We start from the raw sequence: 13,299 nt of genomic DNA, 5'->3' as shown, positions 1-13,299 counted from the left end.
TGGCGTAAAAAATTGAAGGGGACAGAAGGAGCAGACAAAATATAGATATGGTTGGAGTGTGATTTTTTTAAGAGCCTGGTTGTATTTTTGTACATCAACCCATTTTTTGACTAACGACTTTATATGGTCGGAGATGCTTTCACATTGCATTCACAGCGTTGCGGGGAAGTTATTCTTAATAATGCGGGTGTTTGGCAACAACATAAAAGTTCGACTTCTGGATTTATAAGTTAAAAGCAGTTATTCACACCGTTTGTGTAAAAAGTCAAGAACCACTTAAAAGAAGTTAAGAATTCTAATTTTTGTTTTATGACATCTACTTATTTCCAAACATCCTAGTTACATATAAATCTTAACTTTTTTCTAACATCAAAATCCCTTATTTACATTAAGCAATATGCACTTATTTTCAGTTTACCCAAACGACTCTGAGTATATGCAATGACAACATAATACTCTTATACTACAAACCCGACATCACTAATTTTAATTTTTATATTTTCGGTAATTATTTCTTTTTCTCATATTTAAACTTTTATTCATAAAATTATCTAAAATTACTTTTAATAAAAAATAATTACACAAATCATTAAAGCGGAGAAATCACAATTTCTAGAGATCTGGAAATTTTCTGATTTACAGGGACTGTTTGGGCAATCTCTGTATTGGTCCTGTTTGGAAATTAAAGGTTTGGGGTAAAATTAGAGGTTTGGGGGTGGTTTAAAGGTTTGACCACTAGAATCCGCTAATAAAAGTGTTTGGTAGTTAACGGATTGAAATAGAGGTTTGGACCCAAAAAGGTAATTTTGGAAAAGCTATTTTGAAGAGTTTTTTGGGTTAGAGGTTTTGGTTTGTGTCAGAAAAAACAAATCAATCAGTTATTAACCAAACAGTTTTACGAGATCCAACTAATTCAATCCGCTAGTCAAAACATCTATTTCAATCCGCTAGTCAAAACATCTAATTCAATACGCTAACAGCTAACCGCTAACAGTTAACCGCTAACAGCTAATCCCCAAACACGGTCATTATGTAAATATAACCACCTTGAATCTCAAGCGTAGATTACCATGAGAGACTGAATTGATAAACAATTATTGTTGTTAGACTGTTATGTTACTTAAAAAAAATAAATTATTGATGTCATCACTTTAGTGGTGGACAATAGACATAGCCGTTGTATATCCAGCAACAATATAGTAGCTGCCTCGCTGGACAATAGTGGACATGCTGTTTCCAGTTTAATCCTCGTGATTTTCGCTCCAGTGTAGAAGTATAGCTACACGATCAACCAAAAACCCAAAATAGCCACGATAACTGATAGCTACACGGATCAACCAAAAGCCCAAAATAGCCACGAACTTGGCCCAATAATTTACTACAACCAGTAGGCCAGGTCTCTCTGTGTTGGGCCCAAAAGCTATTTTGTTAAACTACACAAAAGAAGTGGAGAGTAGCGGACAGAGTTTAAACTTTAAAGCACGAGAGGCGAAATCTCAAAATTCAAATTATTTCACTCTATCCCGCTCCTGCCCCCATAAAAATACAAACTGCAATCCAACGCTAAGGAGACGAAGAAGACAGACACACAGATCGAGGCTCAAACATTCGAATCCTAAGTACTAGGTTAAACCATCACTAACATAGGTTCTTTCAGCGACTCTCCCGCTTCTCGCCGCTTCAAAATGTCTGGTCGCGACAAGGAAAAAGGCGTCAATGTCCAAGTCCTCCTCCGCTGCAGGTACTATCTTTTATTTCCACGCGTATAAATCAATTTAAGTTAAATTAGGGTTTGTTTCTGTAATTTCGATGAATTTGATTTTCAGATCTGTTTAATTGAATTGAGTTTTTGTGAAATTGCTGTGTTTAATTGACAGGCCGTTTAGTGGAGATGAGTTGAGGAATCATGCGCCTCAGGTAGTGACGTGTAACGATTTTCAACGCGAGGTTGCGGTCTCGCAGAATATTGCGGGGAAGCAGATTGATAGGGTTTTTACTTTCGATAAGGTATGTTTGCTGTTGGCCCCCAATTGGTTGATTTTACGCGTTATCTGATTTCGTAACACAGTCCTAATTGTGGACATTGTTACAGGAGAGTATAAGAATACTTGAATACGGAAAAAGTTTCTTATTGTTTTGTTGGTTAATTAGGATAATATTTATTCTGACCTGGTAGCTAGTTCTGTGTGTCAGAATATGTTTTTTTTTGTTATGTTACTAGTAGTTCAATTCATTATAGAAATTGAGATGAAGTAGAGGGAGGAAAAATGTTGTTTGCATGTGGAGACCTTTATTGCAGCTATATATAATTTCTAGATGCTTAATAAAATTGGTTGCTCTGTTTAGTACGACTGCTTCGTGCTGTTTTAATCGTGGAATTTCAATATTTTCAAAAAATATATATTATATATATAGATATCATCCAAAAGTGTTGTTTGTGGTAGAATGAAGGCGCGGAGTTTTAGAGTTTTTGAAATCGTTTTGGTATATGCGACCTGGAGCTGGGTTTAATTATTTGCATATGCAGGTCTTTGGTCCTACAGCTTGCCAAAGAGATTTATATGATCAAGCAGTTATTCCCATTGTAAACGAAGTCCTGGAGGGTTTTAACTGTACCATTTTTGCATATGGCCAAACTGGTACTGGTAAAACTTACACCATGGAAGGTGAATGTAAAAGGTCAAAGGTATTGTGTTTATTATTTCTTGGTAGTCATTGTAATATTGAAATTTCACCATTTCAAGTTTCACAGTTCTACTCTATTAAATTGACAGAGTGGACCAAATGGAGAGTTGCCTCCAGAAGCAGGTGTTATTCCTAGAGCTGTACAGCAGATATTTGATGCTTTAGAGGGTCAAAATGCTGAATATAGTGTCAAAGTCACATTTCTAGAGCTTTATAATGAAGAAATCACTGACTTGCTAGCACCTGAAGAGCTATCTAGAGTTCCTGTGGATGAAAAACAAAAAAAGCAACTGCCACTTATGGAAGATGGTAAGGGGGGAGTGCTTGTTAGAGGATTAGAGGAGGAAATTGTTACAAGTGCAAGTGAAATTTTTACTTTATTGGAACGAGGATCTGCCAAAAGGCGAACTGCGGAAACACTGTTAAACAAGCAATCAAGGTTATAATTTTTTTTTATTATTACAACTAGCCTTTACTACAAAGTAGTACACTTGCTCCTTCATTAAACTCTATTTGGATTGCAGTCGTTCACACTCCCTGTTTTCGATAACTATTCACATCAAAGAAGCAACTCCAGAAGGTGAAGAGCTTATTAAATGTGGCAAGCTGAATTTGGTTGATCTGGCTGGTTCTGAAAATATCTCCCGTTCTGGTGCTAGGGAGGTAATTATTAGCTTTAGGCTAATTCTTTTTTTTGGTTTGCTTCATGCTTTTCAAGTGATCTTTCTTATGTATAGTTTTGAAAATTTTCAAGCATTTATTTCAGATTCAAACATGTGTTGCTTTTCTTTAATCTGTTTTATTGATCTCAATGCTGCAAAACCACTTCTTATTAAAATATATATCATTGTTGTTTGAACTTGGATGTTTAGGGGCGTGCTAGAGAAGCTGGTGAGATTAACAAAAGTTTACTAACTTTAGGTAGAGTAATCAATGCTCTTGTGGAGCATCTCGGGCACATCCCTTACAGGTTTGGAAATTGGTTTTTGTGTGTGTTAGTTGCGTATGTAATAGAAAGAAATGAATTATAATAAAATAAAATACAGGATAAAAATAATAGTATCAATATTGTTTTACTTTTTTTAAAAAAATAATAAAACTCTTGACTTCATATGAATTTGAAATTTATATGCAGGGATAGCAAACTCACTCGTTTGCTTCGTGACTCATTGGGTGGAAAAACAAAGACATGTATTATTGCCACTGTATCACCTGCTGTGCATTGTCTGGAAGAGACTTTGAGTACACTGGATTATGCCCACAGAGCAAAGAATATAAGGAATAAGCCTGAGGTTTGTTGTCTGTTGGCTTGTGTAAATGCTATATTTTATCTATATCACGGGGTTGAAGGCTCATATGTTTAATTTATGGATTTTGTTATAAAGGACATAACTGTGTTGCTCTAATACTGTTACTTTATTTGTATGTCATAGTTGGTGTGGGGATCTGCTTCTTTTTTCTTTAATATTTTTCGCTATTATTGCAGGTTAATCAGAAAATGATGAAGTCAACCCTTATTAAGGATCTTTATGGTGAAATCGACCGACTTAAAGCTGGTTTGTGATTTTCAGTGATGGATAACTATGTTAGAGTGTATATGTTAGATATATTTGTGACATAATAATTTGCCAATGTTGATTAATCAATCACTTTCCACCCAGAGGTATATGCTTCGCGTGAGAAGAATGGTGTTTATATGCCTAAGGAGCGGTACTATCAAGAGGAAAGCGAAAGAAAGGTTTTAGATCTTGCTTAGCTTGTTGAAAATGCAGTTTTATAGCTCTGTTGCTCTATCAGGATTGTTGTAATAAATATTTCCTTATTGTCATCATATTATCATAAAATATGTTAGTGTAAGTGTGTAACAAGTACATATTCTTGTATGATTTATGGTAAGAAACAAGTTGATGTTAATATGATAGTCCTTGCTGAACAGATTTATACCTAAGTTGGACATATTTTTGTGATTTATCTGATATCTTTTTTGCTTTTTTCCCGCATTGCTTTTAGGCAATGGCAGATCAGATTGAGCAGATGGGGGTTACAATTGAAAACCATCAAAAGGTCTGATTAAAATATATGATTCTTTTGAGTTTTGCCATACTAATCCGAAACTGTTGACTGATTCTGCTTACCTATGTTCAGCAATTTGAAGAATTAAGAGCTCAGTATAATGCTGAGGTCTTAAAGTGTTCGGATTTGAGTGTCGAACTTGATGCCACACAGGTGAGTCCTGCTTTAGTCTAATTACAAGGTTGTGGAACATGCATATATTTTATTCTTAACAGAGGACGTTTGCAGAAAAATTTGGATCAAACCAGTAAATTGTTGGCTAATACTGAAGATGAAGTCAGAAGATGTCAATATGCTATGAGGGAACGAGATTTCATTATATCTGAACAGAAGAAAGCTGGTACTTTCAATTAATACAAATATTTGAACAACTTTTTACAATGTCATATTTATAATCTTAAAAACCTTGAAACAGAAAATGCTCTGGCTCACCAAGCTTGTGTGTTGAGGGCGGATTTGGAGAAGTCCCTAAAAGATAATGCATCCTTATTTTCAAAAATTGGTATGTAAAAGTAAACATTTTTTTTCTGGTATATGTTACTTGTTGCATCTTTGTTAATTTTCTTAGATCTTGTTTTACATTTTGTCAATTTACTTAATCCATAGGTAGAGAGGATAAACTGAACGCTGATAACAGATCAGTTGTGGACAAATATCAAGCGGAGCTGACAAAAGAAATCCATAACCTCTGCAACACAGTGGCCACATCAATAACTCAGCAAAATGAACATCTTCAGTGCATTGAGAAATTTTGTAATTCTTTTTCGGACGTAAATGTCAAGGTACTAATATCTTAGTTGTTCTGGGTAAATCTAATATATACATGTTCTGATGTCAATTAGATATTTGCACTACTGCTGTTTTTGTTTTCAGCAATCAAGTATATTTTGCTGCTGTTTTCACTTTTCAACCGCCTCAGGGATTAAAGTGGTGTAATGATAATTAATAACACTGCTAAGCAAGTCTGTTACTGGAATCTTCTTATGCTACTAATACATAAATGCATCATGTATGCATTAATTAGAGTAAAACACTCAATGGCTTTTGTTTTCTCCTCGTGACTGCTGATGTTTTATTCATAGCAAGAGCACTTAGGTTTACTCCATGCATTGTTGTTATGTCTGTAGAAAGAAATTTTATTGCGCCTTCTTTCAACTTCTGAATGCTGTGTTGTTGGCTTTTAAATACGCAGACAATAATTTTTTCTTCGGATGATTAATCATGGTAGATATAATTGTCTTTTCAAATCATTGGGTGAATTTTTTTTGTATAGGCTGTCATGGATGTAAAGAAGAAAGTTAATGCTTCCCAGTCACTCTATATTTCCCACATCGAGGCAATGCAGAATGTTGTGAGACTGCACAAAGCTTGTTCGAATGCTGGTCTGGAGGAGATTTCAACTGTTGTCGCTGCTAATGTTCAATCTGTTGAAGAAGTACGGAGGCTTAGAGATTTTTTTTGCTTTTGCATTTTTAATTGACTAATTTGTATTATCATGTTGTCAACAATATACCTTATCAGGGTTTTTAATTTCTTGTGTTTGTCAATCAGTTTTTAGGAGCTGAATCGGTTGAAGCAAATGCAATATTTGATGAACTTCACAAAAGTTTGTCAATCCAACAAGGGGAGCTAGCCATTTTTGCTAGTGAGCTTCGTCAGGTTTGGAATCGTAAAATTTATTCTTAGCGTGTAGTCTTATTATGTAATTCTTTTTTATTATTAGACTTGGGTCCTGTCTCAGTTTTCCAATCCACCATGATAGTCAATTGATAACTATTCCTCCGAGCCCTGTCTTTACTTCATCTAAACTAAAACCTGCAATCTATTTCTGCAGAAATTTGCTGCAAGTATTGATCTTTCGACAAATATATCAAAATATATTCACGACTTTCTAGACAATCTTATTAAAGAAGCAAAACAGCTTGAAATTCATGCAAGTGACAATGCTGAAGTCCAGACGAGGAACATAACTGACTTCCAAAAAGCCTATGAGGTACATTTTTGTTATTTAAATGGAAGTCTATTGTATTTAAGATGAGTCCTTTTATGCTTGAGGGATAATATTATCAGGAGCAATCAAAATCTGATGCGGAAAAGCTTATTGCTGACATGACTAATTTGGTTTCCAGTCACATATGTCGTCAAAAGGAGCTGGTATGTTAATTCTATTAGCTTTTACTCTTCTTTTCTGTATTATGAGCTGGCTTCAAACCTTGTCAAAGACGTGTGTGCATGAGTGTGTTTAGTTATATATATAAAAAAATAATAATAAATCGATTTATTAATAATGCTTACAGGTGAATGCCAAGCTTGTTGGTTTGAAAGAAACTGTTGTCGGGAACAAGAACTTTTTAGATAGGCATGTTTCGTCCATGGATGGTATTACAACCGATGCCAAAAGAAAATGGCAAGAATTTTCTGTACAAGCAGGGAATGACGTGAAAAACTGTTCCGATTTTTCTGCTGCCAAACATTGCCGTATGGAGTTGTTGCTACAAGAATGGTATGCAATGTATCTTGAAAATTTTCAATTGCTTTTATTTTAGCTTTCTCTATTGTAGCTTTTGAATTGTATATGTTGACTTTTCGGCTTATATCCAGTGTTGATACTAATGAAAAAGCCGCCAAGCATTGGAAAAAGACGCACGAATCCATGAATGAAATGGGCAACCAGCATGCATCTACATTATCATCGCATGTCAGGTTGGTTTAACGATGTAATTTTTGTCCAAAATATGAATACAGCCCATATAATCTCATTGGTTTGCATATGTTAATAAGTATTACTTTCTGCCGCAGGAATGTTTTAGCTGGTAATGAACAGCATGATGCTGAAATTGCATCTGCGACGGGTGCAGCGGAAGATGATGTGGCTAAATTCAGTGAAGACCTCATTCATCACATAAATAGTGAGTATTTCCGAAATCTATTTATGTACATCAACTTAACTAAATCCTTCTTGAGCAATATATGAATGGATCTTCGTGGTCGTGCCCTTTTCCTTTAAAAGACAGCACCTCCAAAAAGTAGCTCGTTTTCTACTATTTATATGCAATGTGACTTTTGCATGTGTTGTTCTGTTGAGTAATAGGTTATGGAATTATCTAGTAACCATGTCTATATAATCTATATTCTATGTGTATAAATTATACATTTAAATGTTTCTTGGAATTTTACTACAGGTGTGTCAGAACAAGAACTAGGATCAATATCTGGAATATTATCAGCTGCAAAAGCTCACACAAAAACAATTGAGGTTCTTTGGGATAATCATTCTGCTCAAAGTTTAGCAATAGAACAGAAAGCTGTTGATACTTTCCAGAAGAAGTTTATGGTATGCCAATTTGGTGTCTAAATTGATTTCCCTGTAATATGTTGTCAGATACCTGAATATGCAATATGGCAAAAAATTAAATGAAATGGAAGTCTTGGCTATAAACTAAAATTAACTATAGGAGGTTAGGATTTGATTGATTAAGTGTGTCATGCCCTCTCTTTTTCTTCTATGGTAAAAGTTGGTTATAAAAATTTAACTCACAAACCCAAGATTCCAATGGCAGGGATCTCCTCTATTGCCTGGAGATTGTGATATAAGTTTGAACAAGGGTTAGGGTTAGATTAACTTATCAAATAGACCCCCTAGATTTGGTTGCGGCAGTTTGCAAACATTTTTTGTTCAATTGATTTCTGTCGTGTTGGTCTGTGTCAAGTTATTTTCTTTGAACATTCAGGACTATGAACCAACTGGAAGTACACCAATCAGATGCGAGCCTGAGATCCCTAGCAACGGAACTATAGAATCACTTCGTGCTATGCCAATGGACACTCTTGTGGAGGAATTTCGAGAAAACCATTCTTCCGAGTTGCATGATGTTAAAGAATCAAAGGTATCTCAAATTCCACGTCCACCTCTTACTCAGATCAACCAAGTGTAGTACAGTTTCATGTCCATTGCCAAAAAATGCTTCAAATATCGTGTGTATCTGTAGTTCTCATGTATACTGTTGCTATTCAATTTTGAGAAATACAAGAGTGGACACAGAACCAATGCCTGTAATATTTTTCCTAGTAAAAGGTTATGTAAATCCCTCCTCGGGATTCCTTGGTGTAGATTATTAAAGTTTGTAAAAATAAGGGAGAGCTCTGCATAAGATTTTATATTTTGCAAGGCAAGCGCTATTGCGATGCTTGTTTTGGTGGTTCCTATTGGCACCTACCAACTCTGATCTACTTTGCGTTCTGTCTTTATTTGTTTCTCGTTATTTACTGTAGGAAAATCTGTTTTTCGGATTTGGCATGTTTTATTTTGTGTTGTTGGAAAAGCAAATAGACTTCTCGACGCGAAGCTGAGTCAAAACTTTACCATTCCTATCTGCTTTTCCTTGACCTTTGGTTTAAACGCCATAAAATGACATACAAACCACACGCAACATGCATGTATAGCCCGATATATCTGAAAATGGATGGAATGGGATTTTAGTAGGTCCGACAACTGCCCGACCTTTAAATTATTATTTATTACATTCTTATCTATTTTATTATGTGAGTTTGTTTATTTTCACGTAGATTAAGAAAAAAAGTAAATACATTAAAATTCAATATTATTTTCTCTGTCTCATTTTAACTACGTTTGATTTTTTTACACGTATTTTAAGATGTTAAAAAATCACATTTAAACATAATTATTTTTTATAAAATTTATATCTAAACTTTTATTTGATATAAGAATTAAATTTTATAGTTAGTATAGATATTATTTTTTACATCTCAATAAAAAAATATAAAATAGAAATATAATGAATGTATAAATGAAAATTAATGTTTAAAAATAATAAATATAATACGTTCATTTTTTTTTTAATGTCAATCATATAAAATGGGACCCAAGAGAGCTGGTCATTAGTCATGCCCGGACAACTAAAACCGTCGACTACTTTGAAAAGATTTTCATTTTACTTTCTAAACAAGTATATAATCGATTTTAATATTTTGGTGTGTATTTATATCTAATAATTTTGATAATTATACTGTATATTATATATTGTTGAAGTAAACATATGAAAAATATTGTTGATCTGGATTTTTGATTTCCGGTTAAAAAAATATATTTTTTGAACCATGATCTAAAAAAAAATTTAAACTTGAATATTTGTGACCAAACCCCTAAAATATCAAAAATAATTTACATATACAAGTTTTTTCTGTCGGATATCACGACCTATATAATTGGACGAAACTTTTTAAACAAGATTCCGAACGAAGTCCAAGAATTAAATTTAGTAAGGTTTTGATTATAAGTATTTGTTCATTAAAAAAACCCGTCTGATCATGCCCTATTTCAAAGAAAATCTGTCCGCCCATACCAAAAATCCAGATTCTTACAAAGATCACCCCTAGACCAGTTAGACGATACTTGTGTTTCTCTCCAGACCATGAGTACAGTTGACCACTTATTTGCATGACGCAGTTTTTGAACTTATGGCTTTTATCCATTTTTTATATTTCTCATCTTGAAGACTTCTTGGGCCAATCATACTATCATAGAAGTATAGAACTCATTACAGTGAAATTTTATAACCAATCTTTCCACATTCCACAGCTTCTCAGCTTGTATATTCCATTTCTGCCCTGCATTCTCCTGTCTATAAATACCATGATCTCTTCCAATCTTTCGCCATCACTTACTTTCATCTTCTCTTCTTCCCTCTTACATTGTTGCATACATAGATATTTAGCTTATTCATAATGAGTAGCAAAATATCCCATAAATATCATAGTTATGAATACGGGTCTACCTCATTTCTGCTAGTAGTACTCATCCTTTTCATCACTACAACCACATTGTACATTCATGGTGTCGAAGCGTCCCACGACTTTCATTATAATCTTCAGTCTGTTGAGGCTGAGAACGTATCGCAACTGCACAGAACTAGCTACCACTTTCAGCCTAAACAAAACTGGATTAATGGTACAAGTCATACTGTACCTAATTAATTTTGATGAGCTTGAAGTAATTATTGTGATAGTGTAAATTGATTATATTATTTTTTGCTAATCGAATTTATTATTCCCTCCATGATCGGTTGATGCTGCTGGATAATGACTACAAACAACAGATCCAAATGGTAGGCTATTTCAGTAACCTTCACAAATAACATGCTTTTCTTCTAATTTTATTTTTGTGTACCTAATGATTTTGAGTTTGTGTTTGCAAAACAGCGCCAATGTATTACAACGGAATCTATCATCTTTTTTACCAATACAATCCCAAGGGTGCAGTATGGGGCAATATTGTATGGGCTCATTCGGTATCGACTGACTTGATCAACTGGAAAGCACTTGAGCCTGCCATCGTTCCTTCCAAGCCATTTGATCAATACGGGTGCTGGTCCGGTTCAGCAACTATTCTTCCTGGAAACAAGCCTGTGATACTCTACACTGGAATCACAGAAGGGCCGCCAAAAAATGTACAAGTTCAAAACTATGCTATTCCCGCCAACCTGTCTGATCCTTATCTCCGGGAATGGATCAAGCCTGACAACAACCCTTTAGTCGTTGCCAACAATGGCGAAAATGGCACGGCCTTTCGGGACCCCACCACAGCATGGTTGAGCAAAAGTGGATATTGGAAAATGTTGGTGGGTAGCAGGGACAATGACACTGGAATTGCTTATTTGTACAAAAGTAAAGATTTTGTGAATTGGACTAAGGCGAAAGACCCGATTCATTCCAAGCCCGAGACTGGAATGTGGGAATGTCCTGATTTTTTTCCAGTGTCATTGAAGGGTGTGAATGGATTAGATGCATCGGTTACAGGAGAAGGTGTTAAGCATGTACTAAAGGTTAGCTTGGATGTCACAAGGTACGAGTATTACACTGTTGGAACTTATGTTACTGAAGAGGATAGGTATGTTCCGGATAATACATCGGTTGATGGTTGGGCTGGGTTGAGGTTGGATTATGGAAACTTTTATGCGTCCAAGTCTTTCTTTGATCCGGCTAAGAATCGGAGAGTTATATGGAGTTGGGCTAATGAATCTGACACTGCTGCACATGATGTTGCAAAGGGATGGGCCGGAATTCAGGTAACTCACACAATTTTAAATCTTGATCATTTTTTTATAAGAGCAAATTCTGTTACAGAAATACAAGCAAGATGGCTTATATTTTGATGTAGATTATTATCTGTGCAAGTATCACTGTTCTGTCATTGAATCTGTATGCAGTTGATTCCACGAACAATTTTACTGGATCCAAATGGAAAACAGTTGATGCAGTGGCCAGTTCAAGAATTAGAAACACTGAGAGGGGCAAAAGTTGTATTAACTGATAAACAAATGCTCGTTATGGGGCATCGTATTGAAGTTAATGGAATAACAGCTGCACAGGTTAGTAGGTTTGGTTTTTTGATGTCAAGTTAGGTGAACTATTATTTATAATGTTGTTGGCAACTTCAGGCCGATGTTGAGGTGACATTCTCATTTGGAAGCTTGGAGAAAGCTGAGCCATTTGATCCAGAATGGCTAGAATATGATGCTCAAAAGATTTGCAGCCTCAAGGGTTCTACAGTTCAAGGTGGAGTTGGCCCATTTGGTCTCTTAACACTGGCATCACAAGAGCTAGAAGAATACACTCCTGTCTTCTTCAGAGTTTTCAAGGCACAAAACACGCATAAAGTCCTCATGTGCTCTGATGCAACACGGTCTCTACATAATTCATATATGAAAAGGATATAACCTAAATACTTTCATCATACTCCTGCACAAAATAATCAAACTTACTATCCTTCACAATATGGAACAGGTCCTCGTTGACGGAAGGATTGTACAGGCCATCATTTGCAGGTTTTGTGGATGTTGATATAGCTGCTGATAAGCAAATCTCTCTTAGAAGCTTGGTATATTCTCTCTTGATTTTGCTATATAATTTTGTTTCATCATCATTATAATTAACAGTTCTGTATTATAAGTAATATAATGTGTATGATTTAATTGTTTGCAGATTGATAATTCGGTTGTTGAAAGTTTTGGAGCTAGAGGAAGGACATGCATCTCATCCAGGGTGTATCCAACACTAGCAGTTTATGAGAATGCTCATTTATATGTCTTCAACAATGGCTCAGAGACTATTACCGTAGAGAATCTGGCTGCGTGGAGCATGAAGAAGCCCTTGCATATGAACTAAAGTAACGGAGGAAGAAGAAAAAGATGAAATCTTGCACACTTTTTTTAGGTTTTTAATCGGGGACCAGTCTCGTTAAACTAGTGGTTCGATGCTAGAGTTCTCGCCGTAATATGTAATGTACTGGTAGTGATATAAGCAAGTTATATTGTCTAATGTCTCTCTTGTATTTCCTCTCTACACCTGCTCTGGTGCTCTTAATTAACGTCAATAAATGTGTTTAGCTTGTGAAAGAACTGTATTTCCAAGCTAAACCAATACTTAAAGATCACAACAATATTTTTTGTGGAACAAAAGATGACTTGAGCTCTCTGAATTCTCCGACACTCATTGGAATCTGACTTAGTATACGATGTTCTT

General features: G+C 35.1%; 2 protein-coding genes across 2 annotated transcripts; both read left to right on the top strand.

The window, feature by feature from the left end:
* Positions 1-1,458: 1,458 nt before the first annotated feature.
* LOC108219338 (kinesin-like protein KIN-5C) lies at positions 1,459-8,988 on the top strand. Its single transcript, XM_017392736.2, has 23 exons — positions 1,459-1,741; positions 1,878-2,007; positions 2,528-2,686; positions 2,775-3,124; positions 3,210-3,348; positions 3,558-3,655; positions 3,821-3,977; positions 4,172-4,241; positions 4,347-4,423; positions 4,696-4,749; positions 4,831-4,911; positions 4,987-5,098; positions 5,174-5,260; positions 5,365-5,540; positions 6,032-6,193; positions 6,310-6,417; positions 6,593-6,751; positions 6,829-6,912; positions 7,056-7,261; positions 7,360-7,461; positions 7,558-7,667; positions 7,941-8,092; positions 8,490-8,988. Exons 1-23 carry the CDS (start codon positions 1,686-1,688, stop codon positions 8,691-8,693), a joined length of 3,033 nt encoding a protein of 1,010 aa, XP_017248225.1. The 5' UTR covers positions 1,459-1,685; the 3' UTR covers positions 8,694-8,988.
* A 1,431-nt stretch (positions 8,989-10,419) lies between these two features.
* LOC108218454 (beta-fructofuranosidase, insoluble isoenzyme 1) lies at positions 10,420-13,175 on the top strand. Its single transcript, XM_017391387.2, has 7 exons — positions 10,420-10,726; positions 10,875-10,883; positions 10,978-11,843; positions 11,985-12,146; positions 12,216-12,460; positions 12,562-12,655; positions 12,760-13,175. The coding sequence occupies exons 1-7, from the start codon at positions 10,504-10,506 to the stop codon at positions 12,940-12,942; spliced, it is 1,782 nt and encodes a 593-aa protein (XP_017246876.1). The 5' UTR covers positions 10,420-10,503; the 3' UTR covers positions 12,943-13,175.
* The last annotated feature ends 124 nt before the right edge of the window (positions 13,176-13,299 follow it).

The sequence above is a fragment of the Daucus carota genome, chromosome 4, assembly GCF_001625215.2.
Source record: "Daucus carota subsp. sativus chromosome 4, DH1 v3.0, whole genome shotgun sequence".
In the NCBI taxonomy this organism is placed as follows: domain Eukaryota; kingdom Viridiplantae; phylum Streptophyta; class Magnoliopsida; order Apiales; family Apiaceae; genus Daucus; species Daucus carota.
This window is presented reverse-complemented; position numbering and strand designations above follow the sequence as displayed.

Bases quoted from the DNA above. Each gene is read 5' to 3' on its own strand.
- LOC108219338 (XM_017392736.2), top strand. From the start codon at position 1,686: ATGTCTGGTCGCGACAAGGAAAAAGGCGTCAATGTCCAAGTCCTCCTC. The intron at 2,008-2,527 runs GTATGTTTGCTG...TTGCATATGCAG, and splicing joins GGGTTTTTACTTTCGATAAG to GTCTTTGGTCCTACAGCTTG. The intron at 4,424-4,695 runs GTTTTAGATCTT...CATTGCTTTTAG, and splicing joins AAGAGGAAAGCGAAAGAAAG to GCAATGGCAGATCAGATTGA.
- LOC108218454 (XM_017391387.2), top strand. From the start codon at position 10,504: ATGAGTAGCAAAATATCCCATAAATATCATAGTTATGAATACGGGTCT. The intron at 12,147-12,215 runs GTTAGTAGGTTT...TGGCAACTTCAG, and splicing joins ATGGAATAACAGCTGCACAG to GCCGATGTTGAGGTGACATT. The intron at 12,656-12,759 runs GTATATTCTCTC...AATTGTTTGCAG, and splicing joins AAATCTCTCTTAGAAGCTTG to ATTGATAATTCGGTTGTTGA.